General features: G+C 40.8%; 1 protein-coding gene across 2 annotated transcripts; it reads left to right on the top strand.

Moving 5' to 3' along the window:
• The first annotated feature begins 941 nt into the window (after window positions 1-941).
• On the top strand, window positions 942-16,589 carry ZRSR2 (zinc finger CCCH-type, RNA binding motif and serine/arginine rich 2). Of its 2 annotated transcripts, none has more exons than XM_068919488.1 (11): window positions 942-1,383; window positions 3,204-3,283; window positions 3,381-3,483; window positions 3,801-3,909; window positions 4,255-4,341; window positions 6,575-6,613; window positions 8,415-8,530; window positions 11,459-11,672; window positions 13,640-13,695; window positions 13,877-13,986; window positions 14,682-16,589. In XM_068919488.1, the coding sequence occupies exons 1-11, from the start codon at window positions 1,337-1,339 to the stop codon at window positions 15,161-15,163; spliced, it is 1,443 nt and encodes a 480-aa protein (XP_068775589.1). In that variant the 5' UTR covers window positions 942-1,336; the 3' UTR covers window positions 15,164-16,589. The 2 variants fall into 2 exon arrangements, with proteins under 2 accessions (XP_068775589.1, XP_068775600.1); XM_068919499.1 differs by lacking the exon at window positions 942-1,383 and adding an exon at window positions 1,721-2,080.
• Window positions 16,590-19,188: the final 2,599 nt, after the last annotated feature.

Raw genomic sequence — 19,188 nt, 5'->3', positions numbered from 1 at the left:
TTCAACTTTCCTAAGCTCTTTATGAGGCTGTATGCCAAGGCAGCCACGTATCATCCATATTGTCATAGCAGCCACGAGCCCCACTAAAAGCTCACCTAGTGGTAGGCATCGTGCACCTCATCTTTTCACATGTACTTCACAAAATACCTGATGCAATACTTATAAAGCATAAGCTGTCAGCAAGGTAGTTATTACACCTGGGGAGCATTTATATAGCACAATACTGTAATGTGCAGAACCACCCAGGCTAGCTATGATACTGGATACCACAGATGCTGCTTTTCTCTGTAGGGCTGGGAAAATAATACATATCACAACACAAGATTCAGGGGACTTATCTTATGGGGTCTTTAAACAGTTTAGTATATTGAAATTTAAAATACTCTTTTTAAGGGATTCACTGAATCCTGAGTTTTTGACAGGAAGAACAACCCTTACCAACAGCACCTCATCTTGTAAGGTGTGACAGAATTATTCTGGTCTCATTTTCTGGATTTTGCAGATGTTATAGTTCTAACAGTGTAAAAGCCTTGCTGAAAGCAGCTGTACTGATCAGTTATACGTAATCATCCGAAGCAGCTTTTCTTTTTTCCCCACCGGCTTTCATTATTCAGAACGCTGAAACTGAAGCTTCAAGCGGATACTACAACCAGTGGAAAATAGCCTGGAAAACCACATCAAGCCATCCTCCCAGCTGCCTCTGAACATGCTCTTCTCAGCCCCGCCAGGGCCACCTGCTTACAGCCGCCAGGTGAACGATCCGGCAACAACGGCCAGCCTTCTAGTGTCTTGAATTAGCACAGGGCTGGACACTCGCTCCTCTGCTTCCCCGCCTCCTTCCTTTTCCTGACCTGCCTTTGACAGCTCCATTTCCTTACCACACTGCTCCCTTCCCTCCTCCCGCCGCATCCCATGCCCCTTCCCCCCGCCCCCGCCTCGCTGCAGGCCCGAGGCGGCGGGACAGCGCGGTCCGCACCCAGCCCAGCGTTTTGCGCTCCCCTTCAGGCCCAGCCGGGTCCCGGCGCCGGTCCCATCCCCAGAGGGCAGCAGCAAGGACGCACCGCGCCCTAGGGAGCGGCCTCGGCTCCTGCCCATTGGGTGCACCCGGCCCAGGCCCAGCCGCAGCCGCAACGGGCCGTGCCCTGCCCTTCGTGCGGCGACCCGCGGAGCCCGGCCCGGCCCCTTCCCCCAAGGGCACGAAGCGCTGAGACCCGCCGCCCCAACGGCGCATGCGCCCCAACGGCGCCTGCCGGCCCGCCTGCTCCCGCTCGGGCGCCGGAAGGGATTTTGCGCCCTTCCGCCGTGGCGTCACGTGACATCCCCTTGGTAACGCAAGATGGCGGCGCCCATGTTGCTGCCCGAGTCCCCTCTGGGGAAGTTGAGGTGAGGCCGAGGCCGCAGCCGGTGCCGGGCCTCCCGGCGGCCTCTAGGAGGAAGGGGAAACCACCGGGGAGCGTTGAGGAAGGCCACGGCCCGGCCTGGCCCGCGGTCGCCCGCCCGCGCGGCGGTTGAGGCCGAGGCCGCCTCGCGGCCGGGCCTGGGAGTGGCGCAGCTACGTGCGGCGGCCGCCATGGCCGCCGCCGCCGCCGCCGCGCGGGCTGGTGGGGGGAGGGGAGGGGAGCAGAGCGGGCAGCGGCGCCCGCGCCCCGTGAGGGGCGGCCGTTGGGAGCGGGGCCCCGCGCTCGGGGGGCGGGGCCGGAAGCGGGCGGGGGGGATAGGCCCTGCCGGGTGCGGGTGCTCGGCGCTGCCGGGGCGGGGAGCTCCCGGTGCCGCGCGGCGGCCTGGCGGGGGCCGGGGCCGGAACATGGTCAGCCCCCCGCGGAGCCGGAGCCCCGGTGAAGGCCGTGGCGGGGTGCGGCGGCTGCCGGCTCGGAGGTGCTCGTGGGGCCCGTGGTGGCCGGTGCCAGCCCTGCCCGCCGCCGCCGCCTCCCCGGCCCTTGCAGGCCGCCCAGCCCTGCGTTCGCTGGCGTGGCCTTGCTCGCCCGTGCTGTACAGGGAGAGGAGACTGAGCCCTGACGCGGTGCGGAGGCTTTTCCTCCTTGCCTTTCAGCAGTTGGCCCCATGTGGTGCCGTGACCCAGGTCTGGAGAAGAACTGCTTTCCCTTCTTCTTTCCTGCGGTTCGGTAGCTGATAAGAAAGCCTGGGAAGCGGGAAGGAGGTCAGCTCTCTCCTTAGATGCAGGACTCGGTTCAGGGGCTGAGATTCCTGTTGGGCAGTTGACGCTACGGGATGAGTCAGTAGTCTTGCTGAATCCAAGCTGGAGGCTCAGATGCAGGTAGCGCGTACAAAGAGCAGTTGCCTTTTGAGGGCAAGTATTCGGGTTCCTGGAGGACCACCACAGTGTCACTAATGACACAGTTGTGCAGGTGGTGGCTTTCTGGGTAACCATGAGTGGAAGGGATAGAGCTGTGGGTGCGAGTTCTTGGCTTCCTGAGCGATAACTATGGAATCTCCTGAAGTTACGTAATCTGAAATGGTGAGATTTTTGATCTTACTTGCACATTTGGGATGGCAGAATAAGACGAGTTGAAGGTAATCCCTCCTTCCTATTCTTCTATTACAAGTTGGAGAGAAAGAAGAGAGCTAGAATGAAAAATGACAGAAACCGCATTGACATAAAGAGGCTTTTAGATACCTTGAGAAGTTATAGCTCTAATAAAAGCATAGTGCTGTTTGTAGGCGGCCCTTGGAGAGTTGTCAGACAGGCAAGGATCAGTCTGGCCAAGATTCAGTTGTGGAAAAATCTTGAAAATTATCTATGATGATTGGTATGTGTGCTTTTGGTATCTGTATACATTAAGACTGCTGTCTGTAGAGAATATGAACGGTATCAAGATACCAAGGACTTTTGCCTTAGATAGACATTTAGAATTTTATACTTCCTGTAGAAGAGAGGAAGACTAGAATGTGCTGAAAAAGATGTCAAAGCTTCAGGATAAGGCGATCCTAAAATTTTTGTTGCTAGTCTCATCTAGTGACCAAGTTTCAGAAACCAGGGCCAGCTGCTGCTAGTCACATGCAGTGCTAACAGGCTTGGCCACAGATTTTATTGAAAGGTTTGATATCCCTGTGGAATTACTATTTCGTATGGTTGTTTGTTAATTTTACAGTTTGGGGGTTTATATTGCTGATGTAATTGAGTGCATTTATGACAACGAAATTCTTTGGCTCTTGCAACATAAAAAATATTCTGTCATCTTCAGCCATCAAAAATACAGAGCTATTCTGAAGAAAGAAAAGCGGAAAAAAAAGCGGCAGGCACTTGCCAAACTGAGAGATTCAGGTAAGCGTAACGTGTATTTTCTTGGATTTTGTGTTGTCAGTTGAACTGGTAGCGAATTTTTTTCATGTTTTGTTGTTTGGGATTTTTTGCTCCTCAGAAGCTACAGAAAAAGATGAATCAATGTCTGAGGAAGAAGAGGAGGAACTGGAAGAGGAGGAGGAGGAAGAAGAAGAAGAAGAAAAAAAACTTGAGGCAGAAAGGTCAAAAATCTAGAAGCTAAAATATGTGCAGTAGATAAGTTTGCAGTCAATTGCATTTTGATAAATTAAAAAGTTACAACGTACTCTGTAAAACAGAATTTATTTTCTGTATTTTTAAAGTGTACCTTTTTTTGAAAGTCTTAACATTTCCCACAGAAATTCTTATTTTACGGAATATCAGATAAGCTTCAGTTAATGCTGAATTACAACATTTGAATTGCGTATTTTGGTTATTTAGTTTGTCACATGAAAGTATGTGCAACAGTTGCACAGATTGTGGATAGTCCCCACTAAGTGGTATCTGGTTTTGTTGGCAGACAAAAACTACATGAGCAGTGGCTGCAAAGAGAAGAAAAGGCCCAAGAAGAGTTTAAGCTTAAGAAAGAAAAAGAAGAAGCTGCAAGAAAACGTCAAGAAGAAGAAGAGGTGATGTATAGACTGAGAATTAGTTGTGTCTGGCAGTAAGGAAAATTCAGTGTAATACCTTCTACTTTTCCTTAGCAGACCTAGTTTTCTTTACGTTGATATGTTTGAAAGTAGAAGCTGCTCTTCTTTCATTTTTTTCACTTCAGAAGAGCAAAATTAAGAATTTTCTGGCTATTTTTTTTTCTTAAAAAAGGTTCTTCACAAAGCTTTTTGTCTAGAGATTTGTTTACTTAAGGCTGAATGAAAACTTGATGATCAAGGAGTTATAACTCAATGTGATAGTTTTGAACTTGGCTACAGTGATTATAAAGCATTCATTTGTTTTCTATATTTTTTTTCCTAAAGAGAAAGATCAGAGAAGAATGGGAAGAACAGCAAAGAAAAGCGAGAGAAGTGGCACAGCAGAAGCAACAACAGAGGAAAGAAAGAGAGGTGATTCCTGCAGTGGGAGGATAAACATGTTACATATCCTCTCACATCAACATTCATAGACTCTTGCATCTGATAAAGAGGCATTTTATTTTAATTAGTGAACGCATAAATGCGTTAGTTACTTCCTGTCTCCATTCTGTCTAAATTGCTGAAAATATACTTCATCCATATAGGTGAATCTAATGTATTCATATACTTGGAAGGATTACTAATTTTAATGCATCTGGTTACTTGTGATGTTTCCTCTGTAGTTTTTTACATCAGCTAAACATGAAGGTGCATTGCCAATGCAAATTCTGATATCTGCCCTTTTGACATTTTGTGTTAAAGATAGTCCTTATTTAATGTCCTATGTGAACATAATCAGCGTTGAAGAAAATTCCTGATGAGGATATGGAATATGGCATTACATTGCAACTGTTCCTTAACATGGTTCTTAATAGTTCTTGCAGCTCCTTTACCTGACTCATTGAACAGGATGTTGGGTTTTTTGTTATTGGGTTTTGGGTTTTTTTTTTTTTTTTTAAGAGCTCCTTGGGTGGGAAAGAAAATTATACTGAAGATATTAGTCATTGATGAAATTTCTGTTAACTATGCATTCAACATTCTTCTTAAGTTTTAGAATTTGAATGACTGGGATGTGAGATGCCATGTACAAAAATCCAAAGTGAAGACTGGCGTATCATCAATAAGGGGGCTTGCAGCTTTCTAGGATCTGTCTCATTAGCTTCTGCACAGCTACAAAAGATACAAAGTTCTAGCTGTTTCTGTTGGAGATGTCTTGCTAAAAATGCTAGTTGGGTTCCCCAGTTTCCTTGTCCTAGTCACAATAGGAGAAAAGAAATGACCGAAGAGTATTTATTCTCTCCTTCATTTCATAATTCACGGTGTCACTGGTTACATAACGCTTCCCTTATGATTGAGAAAGAACAGCAATTTTTGCATTTCCTGTCTTTCTTCCTCTTGTGTTAAGTGTCCCTTTCTCTCTTTGCAGAGTAGGGAGAGAAAATAATGTTTACATCCTTTATTTAAGGTTGAGATGTGGTTAGAAGAGAGCTGAACCACAGTAACAGTGGGATTTTGTTCCTTTCCTCTCCTTTTGTCTGGATTTGCCTGATCCCTCAGTGAGCTAATTGGTTCCTTGAACGAGGTGGAAGCTGCTTTCTGTGGTTTTTATTGTTTTGTTTTTTCTCCCCCTCGATGACTTAGGTTGCTGCTTTAGTAAGCTAAATGGGCTCGTGGAGGGCATTGACAAGCAACCAGAGGCAGGCTGTGGGATTGCCCAGCTGGGAGTGTAGCCACCCATTTCAGCAGCCAAGAATTGTTAAATTGATTAGTCCTGTCTCATGAAACAGCATCTTATTCAAATCTAATTTTATTGATTTATAAAAGTCTTTTTTTCCTTCCTAATACAGCAAAACAGATTTTCTGTTTTTTAATAGCATAGATAATATCTGACGTACATGATGATTAGTACCAGATGCTCTCTGGGTCCTCATCTTGGATTCCATCTTTTTTTTTCTACTTGGTCTTCCTCTTTGTTAATTAATTTAATTAATTCTATTCCAAATTAGCATAATGCTAGTATACTTTCTTGTGTTGCTTTTGTATAAATGTCTTTGTTTTTGGAACTTCCTAGAATAAATTGATTAGAATTGATTTCAAGTTAGTCCTGGAAAGTGACTTTATTGCTTTGTTCATCTCACTTAGAGGAGGGAAGGGAAGGCATATCCTCTCATCTTCCTTCAGTATTTGCAAGACTAGATGAAGTAAAACTTACCAGGTTTCTGATAGCATTTCCTAACAGTTACTCAGTTTGCTTTAACAGAGGCTCAGTAAGCAACATGTTTTCGTTGTGTTACAAAATGCTCTAAGTTAAGAAGTTTCGCACAACTGAATGATTATGTATTTAATTAAATATAGTACTCGTGCAAAAGGTACATTTAAGTATTGAGTAGTTCAGTGATAGCTCAAAAAAGAGAGAAAATGCAACTTTTAAGTTCTCTAGCATTTGGATTAAAAAATTCTTCCACGTGAAAGTTGTCAGATGTATCCTTTAACAGCTTTGTAGTGTGTGAGGTGAGCAAAAGTAAAATTTCCATTTTTTAAAGCAAAACTCATCAAACTTTCATTATGTGCAATCAGTATTGCAAATTAGGTTCTTAACTAAAGAAACCAGATGTTTTGCGTGTCCTCAGGGTTTTCACTAGTCCTGTGTTTGCACCATTTATAGGCAGCTGTGCAGAAGATGCTGGATCAAGCTGAAAGCCAGGTACGTTCAGAGACGTTTCCAAAAAAAGTGGAAAATGATTTAATTGCTACCTGGTGTTTGCCTTCTAACATCTGCTCTGAAGAACCTAGTGGCCTCAGCAAACTTAATATGTAGTGGTTTGCATTAGGTGTAATTAATGTATTCATTAGGTGTAACATAATTAAATGTATTTCTGGCTGTTTGGTGGCTATGCAGTTGTGAACGCTTGCTTATTCCAGCTCAGGAGTTCTGAGTCTAAAATGAACCTGGAAATTCTGTTTTGTATGCTGTTTAAAAACTAGGCATCATGATGTATTTGTGAGTTAGAATGCTAAATAAATCTGCCAGTCCTTCTGGGTGGCAGGATAGCTTGCTTTTTAAGCAGATGGCAGGCTCAAATCTAAGTATTCAGCAGCAGAGGAGGGCACAGCTCTTTTTTTTTTTTTTTTTTTTTTTGAAATAAAAAAGAGAGAGAGCACGCTAACTGCTTGGGTGCTTGGAAGAGCATGGATCCCAAGCTGGCAGCATGCAGTAAGGAAAACTGCAGTCATCTTCTTTTGAATATTAGAGAGGTTGAATTAGTCTGTCTTTTTTTCCTTAAAGAATAACCTGACTTTTTATCCATGTCATGTGGTTAAATTTATGTAGATTTTTGTTCTGCTTAAACTGTTGCATGAATCTGAAAATAAAGTTTTACCCTAGTTACAAATTGTTTGTTGCTTGCCATTAACTGCACTGGAATTGTGTTGAGATCCAAATTGTGATTAAACAGTTGTTTTACTCTGTAATATGAGTAGACAACTGCTCTGAAGTATGAACTGCCCAGAGCTCAAAATATATAAGTGGTCATTCCTGCAAGTGGAGATAAGAGATGTGATCTTTTAGTCTTCATATAAAGCTTCAAGGGTTCAGGTACTTACTTTTCACACTGTTGAAGTGACAGTGCTGGTTTGTTGAGAGGAAATTATGGTTGAGAATAATGAGCCTGGTGGCAGGCTCAAATGTTGACTGACAGTTTTCAGTTGATTTGGAATGAGAACTTAGGCTGCTCAGCTTTATAAGTCTTTTGGCTAATAAAATGAATATTCCCTTTTTAAGGTCTGTGTTCAGTTTTGTTTGTGGTCAGCCAATGCTTGCAACTTGATAATCACAATTTGAATTTCAGAAATCTTAATCTAATGGCCTCAGATAAGCAGTATAGATGCTTTTAACTACAGTACTAAAGAGGAATTTATTTTGTTGTTGTTGTTTTAATTCTGACCTTTAGCAGGTTACTTTTTTCTTAGCCTTTCCTATTTGCATAAAGTGTTAGTGATAACTGTACTGACCTTTGAGTTGTTGCAAAGACAAATAAGAAATAGTCGCAGCCTTCCATCTGCCCTGTGGATTCACTGCTACTCAGAGGTGACTACTGGAATGAAGTAACTAACAAACTTGGACGAATGGAAAGAATCTGTCCCAGTATTTGTAATTTTCGTAGATGATGAATGAAATTGTTATTTGAGGAGCAAATATTATCATCACTGTGGTGGTTATAGAATCTTATGAAAGTTTGTCTTAAGCAAAAGAAAACATTCAATTTAGTGAAATTATAAATATAGACTTGTTCTTAAAACTGAGCAATTATCAAGAAAAAAGGTTTCCATTGCCAGAGAACTGAGGCATGGGACAGCTTTGTAAAACAATGCTTAAATAGGTTCAAGCTTGCCTTTATAGTAAAGGAGTACTCATAATTGCATGTGGATTTAGTTGATATTTTTGCTTTGTCATTACATTTCTTCATTCTTGTCTAACTTGTGTGTGTTGTAATGTTTTTTCACAGCTGGAGAATGGTATTACCTGGCATAACCCAGAACCCCCAGAGAATATAGGAACAGAGAAGGATAGAGCGAATTGCCCGTTCTATATTAAAACAGGGTCCTGCCGATTTGGAGACAGGTAATCAACTGAATATTTACCAGCATAAAAATGTTCTGGAAGAATGAATGGGAGGCAACTCTATTAGGTTATATGCAAACTGAAGAAATCTTGCTTTATAAATTACTGCCGTGTATTTGGATGGGATATCCATTCTGGAACTAGATTTTGAGAGCAAACCCATTGCTTGCCTGGAATTAAAGCATCTATTATTATGGCATATTGAGAATACATTCTTATTCCAATGGTCAAACTGCTTTTCCTTCAACTCAGGCAGATGCACAGATACATTCAGTCAGAATATATTTGATTTCTGCTGTTCATGCTGGCCTGAGGGAACTGATCAGATGAACTGGTCAGATGTTTTTTTGTCTTGACTGATTTGCATATAACACATCTTTTTTTTTTTTTTAAAAAAAAAAAAAAAAAGGAGGAGGGGGAAAAAAAAACACATACAAACTGACCAGAGCAAATTAGCATATGACTGCACAGTTGCAAAAGTTGTTGTGTAACTTCCAGAATTCTCCTATTTGTGTGCTGTGCAAGTCTGTGATACATTCATTCTTGAATCTTGTATAGAGTTCTGGCTGCCCTATCTCAAAAAGGAACTAGAGTAGAAGGTAAGAACAGAAAAAGAAAACAAGATGATCAGAGATGAGGAACAGCTTCTGTAGGAGGAGTGACTGACGAGTCTAGACGTTTCACTTTGGAAGAGATGATGGAGGATTGATGTGGTAGAAGAACATTGAACTCATGAATAGGATGGGAAGGATTATTCGCTTTTTTATGAAACATTTTAACTAGCTGTTTAGCAGCTTAAAAGATAGTACTTTTTTTACATGTAACATAATTGCAGAACTTGCTGTCACAAAATTTGTGATGGAGGCTAAAAGTACAAATAGGTTCATGGAGTACAGGTTCATCAGGGACCATTAAAGATGCTGACCTTAATGCAACATCTGGCTAGGAAGTCCCTGAATTTGTGTGTTAAGGAAGAACAATATCTCAGTTAGGCAAGACTGCAACACTTACTAGATGAACCTTGAGCATAAACTCATAAGGCCGTTTTTATTAACTCGTATGGCTGAAATGTGTGTGGTCCATGTATTGTAGCATTCTTTATCCTAAAAGTGATTTGTTCTAGAGAGATCTATATTATGGATAATTATGTGATAATTTAACTCCATGGAAGCTTCAAGTCTATATCTGATTTCCGTTCTGAAATACGGACTGAATTCCTAAACAAAACGTAAGCCAGCTCTTTCACTGCAGACAGTGTTTTTGCTGTCCAGCTTGTAATGTTTAGTTCTTTGTCATTTCTGTAGTGTTTCTGTTTTGGCACTATTTAATGGAGACAACTTCCTTGACTTAATTATGAATTGGATAAAAACAGTTCTACTTCAAAATGCTGCTTTGAACTATGAATAGGTTTGGTAAATAAATACTGAGAAACATCATGTTCTGCCCTGTTTCTCTTGCCTGTAGTTGCTAGCTGATTTCAACCCCTTCTCCTTCACTGTCCTTCCTCCTCACGTGCTCCTTTCATATTATGGTCATTTCAGCCTCTGGCATCAACCATAAGTTGATGACCTGAGACACAGCTAGGGTAAGGACTGGAGGATGGGGTGGAAGCTGGAATGGACAAGAATGATGATAATTCAGCGCCAGTGTTATCAATAAAATAATTGTTGAATCTCATCAAAGCTAACTCTGTTTTGAGGAAGGTAAAGCTGTCTGAGTTCATCTCGATTAATTTCCTGAGTAACTCAGACTCCAATAGTTTGTAACAATACTTGTTTTGGCCTCATTTTCCTTGGGGTTGCTATTGTTCTGCCATGCACTATTCGTTATGCGCTACAGTTCTGTCATTCTGTGTACTGACAATATTGGTTGGATATAGTATTTTGAGTTCTATAATCCATTTAGAACACTGAAATAAGGTAATTTTTAAAATTAAAATCAAATTAATTGTCTCATGTTTTTTTGGAGCACTTAAGTTGTAAACTGAAAAGCGTGAGTCAATTTCTGACTGACTAGATGCGGGAAGAAATTTTCTATCTGAAGTCTAGGCAGTAATAGCCCGTTTCAGGACCTGATTTCCCCCCAGTTGTCTATGCTTTGCCACTGCTAGATAAGAGGGTAGACTAGTCTGACTGTTGTTCTGATCGTGTCGTGAAAAGCAAAATGTGTTAAAGAGTGCATGACTCAGTTACTTGGGGGAAGTGTTTGAAACTGAGATTATAAAACACGATGACATAAACAGGGAGGCTAACATCTCTGTTCTTACTAAATCTAAAGGTTTGTGGGGAAGAACTGTTTTTAAGCATGTGAGGGAGGTAGCCTGAAGATGATACGGAATAAAGGAGCTCTAATACTTCTGTGGCAGCCAGGAAGATGCAGATTAAGACTTCTTCATAACAAATATTTGTTAAAAAGTGGAAAAAATTCATCTGGTGCTCGATCCAGTTTCAGGTCTAGACCCTCCCCCGCCTTGCAAATTTGATAAGAACAATTTCAGTAAAAGTTGTTTAATTTGCTAATAAAAGAGCAAGGACTTTCTTTAAAATATGTTAAAAGTAATATTTTCATAAAGCCTTTCAGACATGGGGAAGACATTCAAGCCTAGTAGCCTAAGAAGAAATTACTTTGATTCTTCATATATTATTCGAGTCTATAGTTTTTGCAGACCAATGCTGCTTTTTTTTTTTTTTTTTTTTTTTTGGTAAGCAGAAAGGTCTTTATGCGTGGCAAAAAGCATTAAGATTATGTGGAAATTTACTTCTGGAAAACCTATTTTAATAATTGAAATATGGCAGCTGTCTACTAATGAATAATCTTTTGTAATCCAAAACTGTTACTCAAAATGGCAAGTGTTTGCAATCTTAACAGGTGCAGTTTTTGCTGAAAGTGAACATTTTCCATTGCTCTTCCTTTACTACAAATATCCAGGTGTTCTCGCAAGCACAACTATCCAACATCTAGTAAGACACTACTCGTCCGAGGAATGTTCATTACTTTCGGCATGGAGCAGTGCCGGAGAGATGACTACGACACGGATGCAAGTCTTGAATACAGTGACGAGGAGACCTACCAGCAGTTCTTGGAGTTCTATGAGGACGTGCTCCCTGAGTTTCAAAACGTGGGGAAGGTTGTTCAATTCAAGGTATGCATATGAGTGCATATGAGGCTGCGCTTCAGAAATGAAAGGGAGGGGGTGTAATATGTATTTGGAGTATGAATCTAAAGAATGCAGCCTTAGGACTGCTGGAATAAAAAGCCCAGATGAGGATGAACTGAAAAGGTAGTAGATATTTCAGTAGCAGGAATTAATTTGAACTGACTGTATGACAGAAAGGTATATTATGTAAACGATGTTGAGATTTGTCATCCCGAGTTTATGCACCTGGTTTGCTGAATCTTTCCTGAATTCTTCCCATTTATATTATGACTTCTTATGGGGGGAAAAGAGGGACCTGTAAATGAAGACCTCAGAGATTAGTGATGTGTAAAAATAGTCCCAGGTTGTCCCAAAAGGTGTAGCTTGGATGGCGAAATATCCTTGTAGCAGAAGCTACTGTAGCATCTCATTCTGCTTGCCGCTCCTGAATGTTTTCCTGAAGTCACCAGGAGGCATGCAGTGCCTTTTTTCCTTTTGTTTCTCGCTATTGAGAACTGCCTCAAAATTGAGATTTTATTACCATTTCAAGCAAGAGAAAGTTAAATAAAAAAGTGATTTTTTTTCATTAGTTGTATTGATGAGCTTTGTAAGTAAGAAGCCTCCATTTGTGTGGAGGAGTATCTCCTCCTTATTTTAACTCATGAGGTATTAGCAAATGATGCTCCATCCTATAAGGTGGTATACAGATTCTCAACAGAGTGTGTGTTGAAGTGCTGCCTTACTGAGTTGAAGATTTGAGTTTGATGGTGATCTTTAGCATGCAATACGTAAATATCTATTAAGCTGTATGTACTTGGGTCTGTACAGCTCATAATCAAGTAAGAGTGTGGCATTTCTCAGCTTCTGAAGTAATTGTGCAACTGTAATTTGATTCTCGTGAGCCTGTTCATTTTATTATAGATGCTTAGAAATTGTGTGTTGGCTGCAGGAATCTCAGCCGTGACTGAATGGAGTCTCTGCTACCATTTGGAATCACACTATACGCACCCTTCTTTCAATGGACTTCCATTTCTAAAGTAGCCCAGGGTTTTATTCCTGTTGTTCTTTCTGGAGAGCAGATTCTCACTGAAAGATCCTGACAAAACACGTGTCTTCTGGTTTTCCACCCAAATGGCAAAGTCCATTCTCGCTTGTTCTTGTGTTGACACTGTTATTTAGCTCAAATAGTTCATGGACTTGTTCTGTAATATTTCATTAAATAATTGCATGCTGGTGTCCTGGAAGGCCTTGCCTGATCCAGTGCTCTGAGGGTGAATCCAAGTTCAGTGATGGAAGAAGCTGTTTGCCTCATTTGGTGCAGAAATAGGAAAAAGACTGGAGACAAAAGAGGCTGGTCTCACACTTTTGCCGTGGAGAACTGGGTTCTAGCCTGCTTGGGCCTGCCCATCTCAGAACCCCTGGCAATTAGTAACAAGCTTTTAGAAGTAAAATTGTGTATTTTCAAGAGATTTAGATGTAGTTGGAACACTAAATTATTATGAGAAATGTTGTTTCAGAACTGGACACTAAAAGGTTGTGACTTCAACTTTTCTCACTCATCTTGCAGGGGCACTGTGTAGATAAATTGTTCTAAAGGTTCTTTTGCCATAACGGATCCCACATGAAAGCTAATGATGATACTAATAATGGTTTTCAGAGCAGGATTTGGCTGTTGCTCTGTAGGGTTGGTGCAGACTTAAATGCAAGACAGCTGAGTACAGGCTGTCTTGTGGACTAAATGAAGCAGAGGTCCCATGTTAATCAAAGCAAAATGCTGGAAACACTCAAGCATAAACCAGAAGGGCTTTTCTTCGATCCTTTTATTTGACTAAAATGAAGCGTTCAGATCAGAAGAACTGAAAGTCATGTATATGTTCATATTGCTGTGCTGTTATAAATCAGAATGGCTGCCAACTCAGCATGCCTGAGCATAGGCCTTCAGTTGCCCTAACTTAGTATTTTATTCTCTTTAGGTCAGTTGCAACTATGAGCCTCACCTGCGAGGAAACGTGTATGTCCAGTATCAGACGTAAGTACTTCGCAGTCTTACTGAGTTTTACAACTAAAGTCCAGAGCACAGTAATGAACGTTGCTTACATAATCTGTGCAGTTCATTCTCACGTTGTAATGGGAGCCCCAAATTGGTAAGTGACATCGTAAATGATTGCAGAGTGATCATATCACATGCTGGTTTTTTTTCCTTTGTAAAGGGAGAAGGATTGTCAGGCAGCTCTCGCTCTTTTCAGCGGACGATGGTATGCAGGACGACAGCTTCACTGTGAATTTTGTCCTGTGACAAGATGGAAGACTGCTATATGTGGTGAGTCACAAACACCTGGAAAAGAGGATGGGTGCTACTGAAAGACTTCACTGAAAAAGAGAGAACTGGCCTGTGGCTTTCAGGTCCACCTACTGTTGCAGTTCAGTTTCATTTATGTTTGGAAGACAAATAACACTTGCTTAGATTTAGAAAGGACAGGGAGTATTCATACCATGTCACATAAATGCCTGAGTCATCCTAGTGGATGTATCTTGGACGGGAGAAAAAATTTGGATCTTAGCTTTGGATATAATAGCGTATCTACTGTGGAAGTACAAGAAGTACTAATTTATCTCTTTCAAATGCAGCACCAGTTTCTGAACCATCAGCCTTTCTTAGTAGTAACTATCAGATGTGACTTCTTTATATTTACATTCTTAGGAAGATTAAGGTAGTAAAATTATTTATGAAAATTGTTTTAAGCTAAAGCCTTAGTAGGTAGCTTAAATACACGTTAGGAAGTTAATACTTAGAAAAGTAACTACTGTAAAAATAACCTTGCATGAATTAAATTGATAGATCCTCAGGTGCATGTTCTTCTGTTGGAAGACGCAAAATGCAATGCATTAAGTTTCTTTCCAGTAGGCATATAATGCAGAAACAAATGTAACAGTTAGGCCTGGTTCATAATTGCCTTTGTGTTCTGTTGGATAGATTTAAAAAAAAAAAAAAAACCACATAATAATCTGTTGCAGGCTTATTTGAAAGGCAGAAGTGTCCAAGAGGGAAACACTGCAACTTTCTTCATGTATTCAAAAATCCAAACAATGAGTTCTGGGAGGCCAATAGAGACATACGTATTTCTCCTGAGCGGACTAATCAGTTGTCTAAAAACTCTGAAAGGAGAAACAGAACAAGCCATCGTGATGACTATTACAGCCGGTCGAGGAGAAGGGGCAGCCCTAGCCCAGAACATTCTTACCGGAGAAATGGAGAATCTGAGAGAAAAAAGAATAGCCGCAAAAACAAGAAAAGACGCCGGTCTGGCAGGTCAAGAAGTCGAGAAAGAAGGCGATCCCGCAGCAGAGGGAGGAAGAGGAGAGGCCGTAGTCGCAGCAGAAGTCACAGTCGAACACGCAGTAAGAGCAGAAGTCGGAGTTCTTCTCGATCCAGGAGTAGGGGTAAAAAGAGATCAAGCAGCAGAGGAAAAAATAGTGAAACTCCTAAAACAAAGTGAGAATTACTTTTAGAAATTGCTAATTGATCAAACTTAGAGCTGACAAAGAAATCTTTCCAATAGGGCACCAGATATATTTGAGTTACAAATAAAGTGTTCTTGCACATTAAAATCAGTTTCTTCCTAATAAAGGAACCTAGTTTATTGTGTGCTAAGCTTCAGAAAATTAAAAGTCCTGTTAAGGTGTGAATGTCAAGTACTCTAGCTACTCTGTCCCTCTGAACTACTGCAACATCTGGATGCATACTGAGTACAAAATAGAAAGAAAAGTAAAGCTTATTTGGTATATGCTTATTTCTGTGTTATGTGTGTTAAGTGTTCACTGTCCCCGTAAGGAGTTAGTTCAGAACAGCCAGTGTGCTGTAAATTCTCACCACAGCACACGGCAAATTGAAGTCTGTAAAAGACAGCCATATGTTTATGGGAAATCTCTTTCTAGACAAAGTAAATATAATCATGTTATGAGTTGGAGAAAAGGGATCTAAAGCTCCAGCACAGAAGAAACTTCATTGTTTTATTGTACAGTACTTGCCCAGTAGGAGCTTTGCAGTCATAATTGTTGGATTATTCTCTCTCCCCTGGCTGAGCTGTTGAGCTAACTGCCTGCAAGGATCGCAGTAGACCAAAATTAAGTAGGAAGTACACAGAAGAACAATCACTTTATTCAGTAGCTTAATCCCCAAGTAAGAATGGAGACTATGCACTTGTAATCCTGGAATGAAGATAGACAGAAAATACTTTGCATAACATTTGTTGTTGTTGAAAACAACCTGCCTAACTTACGATGCAGTAGTAGAAAAAGTGTAAATCTGGTAACTGAAGATGCAAATATAGTAAAAGCTAAAGATGCTTGCAAAGATATCGCAGAGTGGCTAAAGAAACTGAAGGATTTATACCTGAAATAATACTTCATTTTTTTGTGGAAGGAGGACTTGGTTAAAGTGGTGGGGGGTTTTTTTGGTTTTTTGTTTTTTTTTTTAAAGGCTTATTTTACATACAAGTTCAGGCACCCTACTGCTGAGCTTCCCTACAATTAAAGGTGGAGAGTAGGGTACATAAAAATGAAGTTGTCAGGACAAAACTTTTTTGAAATGACAGCTATATTAGCAAAGTTCTTATAAATATTTCTTCAATTTTGAAAGAAATCTTTGTGCTGTTAAATGAACTGTACTTCACACTGCTTAACTTCAGGTATTTAACTTAGGCACCTAGGCATCTTTATATATTCAGAGAGAGAAGCAAGTATCTCCAAAAAGAGTTCATAGCACTTAAGGTGCAGGTGCTCTGAACTGCCTGCTGAGACACCTCACTCTCTTTAGCCTCCCCAAAGAACTTTAGGGTACGGCTGAGACTACCTAAGTTAGAAGCCTAAAGTAGACAGGAAATACTCCCAAATAGGCTTTTTTTTTTTTTATGACTTCAACAATATAGCAGAAATTCCAGTGGAAAATCTGGACAGCCAAACCTTCTTATAGCATTCCTCACAGCAAGAACTTTTTTCCCCCAGGATAGATAAAGTGAACATTTACTTCTGGATATATAAATATATATATATATTTTTGCTTTTTTTTAAATGCATACTGCACCTAGCATGCTGATTATACATTTTCCTTCTTTCATGTGTAACTGTTGTCCAATATGGAGTAATACAACGGAAGTGGTATATATTGATGTTCAGTTCAAACCTGACTTTCACTATCTATTGTCATAACTGTAGGCAGAATTGTAGTTTAGTTAATTTGATTAAATGTTTTAGTTATTAACGGATGTAGGAATTGTAATTTAATAGCATAACTTTTGAAATAATGTAACTTCATTTGAAAGGCATATTTCGAAGGACAGACAGCACTAAGTTTTAAATTATATTTGAAAAATTTGTGACAACCAGTTTCTCATACTATATCTTTTTCTGACTAGACCTTAAGGACAGATCTTTCCTAGGGTTTCTGTTTTTGCCTAGATGCTCCCATGTCTAGTTGGGGCACTTAGGCAGAATGTAGCAAACTCAGGTTCAGTTCCCTGAAGTAGAATTGAACTGGTATTTCCTACCTGCTGAGACACATCACCAACAGGCTAATAAGGTATTCAATTCACTGGTGCTGCCTTGCTTCCCACAACTAATATTCTGGTAAACTAGCCTGCTGGTTAAGGCTCTTAGGTAGAAGATGTAATATGTGATCTCTGTTTCAAAGCAAAAGAGCCCTACTGCAGTATGTTGTATATCCTTGTGTCGCGCAGCAGGCTATTGCCAAGCATTATCTGAGGGAAATAAATCGAGATCGGATAGAAGTGAAAGGGGTGATGGGATGCTTATTTATGAAATTCTTTACAAGTCAGGTGAAATGAGCAACGTAGGCCTCCGTGGGATTAGAAACCAAGTGCCAACTAAGACCCATGTGAGAATTCCATAGACAAATAGGCTCTGCATTCCCACAGTTTTGTAATGGGATCTAGGAAGCTGAGCTGCTGGGGGTTTTTTGTTTGTTTTTAAATCTTATATTAAAAAAGCTTGCTCAGAGATGCATGTAAAAAATTAAAAGTATACTTTTTTTCTATTACTATAATGGCTGAGGCTTCAGCTTTTTTCTTAAGATCTGGATCCAGAATTACTGGCTGTACCCATGCAGTGTAGGACTGGTAGCTGTAATTATCATTCACTTTCATATGCAATCTGTTTAATACGCAGAAATTGAGTGCTGTAGATCTGATACTTCATTTGCATTTGTTAGCATGGAACCTGGAATTCAAACAGTTTTCTAACTTAAAAGTTCATATATTTCAGTATTGTTTTCCCTACTTCATAATAAGCTTAAGTAGTGAGTCATATGCATGGTTTTGTGTTTCTTTATTAGCTGAGCTATTTATTCTGAAGGGACAAAGAGACTAGAAGTTCTTAAATGTTAAGCTTCATTCTTTTTTCCAAAGGGGAAAAGCCCCAGAAGAACACAGAAAGGATTCAAATTTGCAAGGAATAGCTTGTTTGCACTGTGGGTTATTCTGCATAAATGGACCTTAGAAAATGAATTGGCCAAGTTTGTTTTTCTCAATGACTGCTCAAAGCAGTGGCTTTCCTTTTTTTTTTTTTTTTTTTTTTTTTAATTATAAGTTCTGTAGGGTCAGTTAGAGGCTCATTTAGGTGCTTCAGCTTGCTTATAAAGGCAGGTATTGACACAGAGCTGCAAAGAAGTTGGTTGGGGCAGCAGTGGGGCACTTGGCAACAGGGCCTGCAGGACAGATGGTTTTGACTAGACATCCCTGAAAGGCAGCATCAGAATGGAGAGTAAGAGCTGTCCGTACCATGGCCTGCAGAAGGTACAGTGTGTGCTCAAGCCTGACAGTAGGATAGCAGTTTTCCAAGAGCAGAAAGGGAATAAAGACAGCATGCTAGGCACAGCTGTAACTGTACCATACTTCATAAACACAGAAAGTGTTACTGCCCTGCAACCTTTAGGTCCCGGGGGGGGGGGGGGCAGGCTTACACCCCCATTAATAGTGTTGCCCTTGAGTTCACGCTGGAGGCTGCTTCCATATGATTTCCTCAGTGCCAGCTGTACGTGCCCAGAGCAGGTGGCTACCCTTGCACCTGTGGCAGAAGGGTTAGTCTACGTTCACATGTTGAATGCAAGCCTCCCTTTTACTGAGAGGGAGCAGGCACATGTGAAAAGGCCTTTCCTCTGCTTATAGATGGGGACAGTCTGAAACACATCCTAAATAACTTTCCAGCTTTATCTATCTATCTCCTTCAATAAGAAGTCTTTCTCAGATTTAGTTTTGCATTACCACATTCAGTGTATCAGAAATGACCCTGTAATAAAACAGTGAGTAACCTATACCAGTAGCATCATTGTTGGGGGTGCTATTTTTCAAAAGACATGTAAGACCCTGCTACAGATGACACTGGTTCCTGTCCTGGACCAGCAGTTCTTACAAAATGTGAAAGTCTATGCTAGTGAATAACTTAAAAGCTTAATTTACTTTCTCATGTCACTTAGAGCACAGCTGATTTGCTTTGTAAGTAACTTTGT

Source organism: Struthio camelus, chromosome 1 (genome assembly GCF_040807025.1).
Source record: "Struthio camelus isolate bStrCam1 chromosome 1, bStrCam1.hap1, whole genome shotgun sequence".
Classification (NCBI taxonomy): domain Eukaryota; kingdom Metazoa; phylum Chordata; class Aves; order Struthioniformes; family Struthionidae; genus Struthio; species Struthio camelus.
This window is presented reverse-complemented; position numbering and strand designations above follow the sequence as displayed.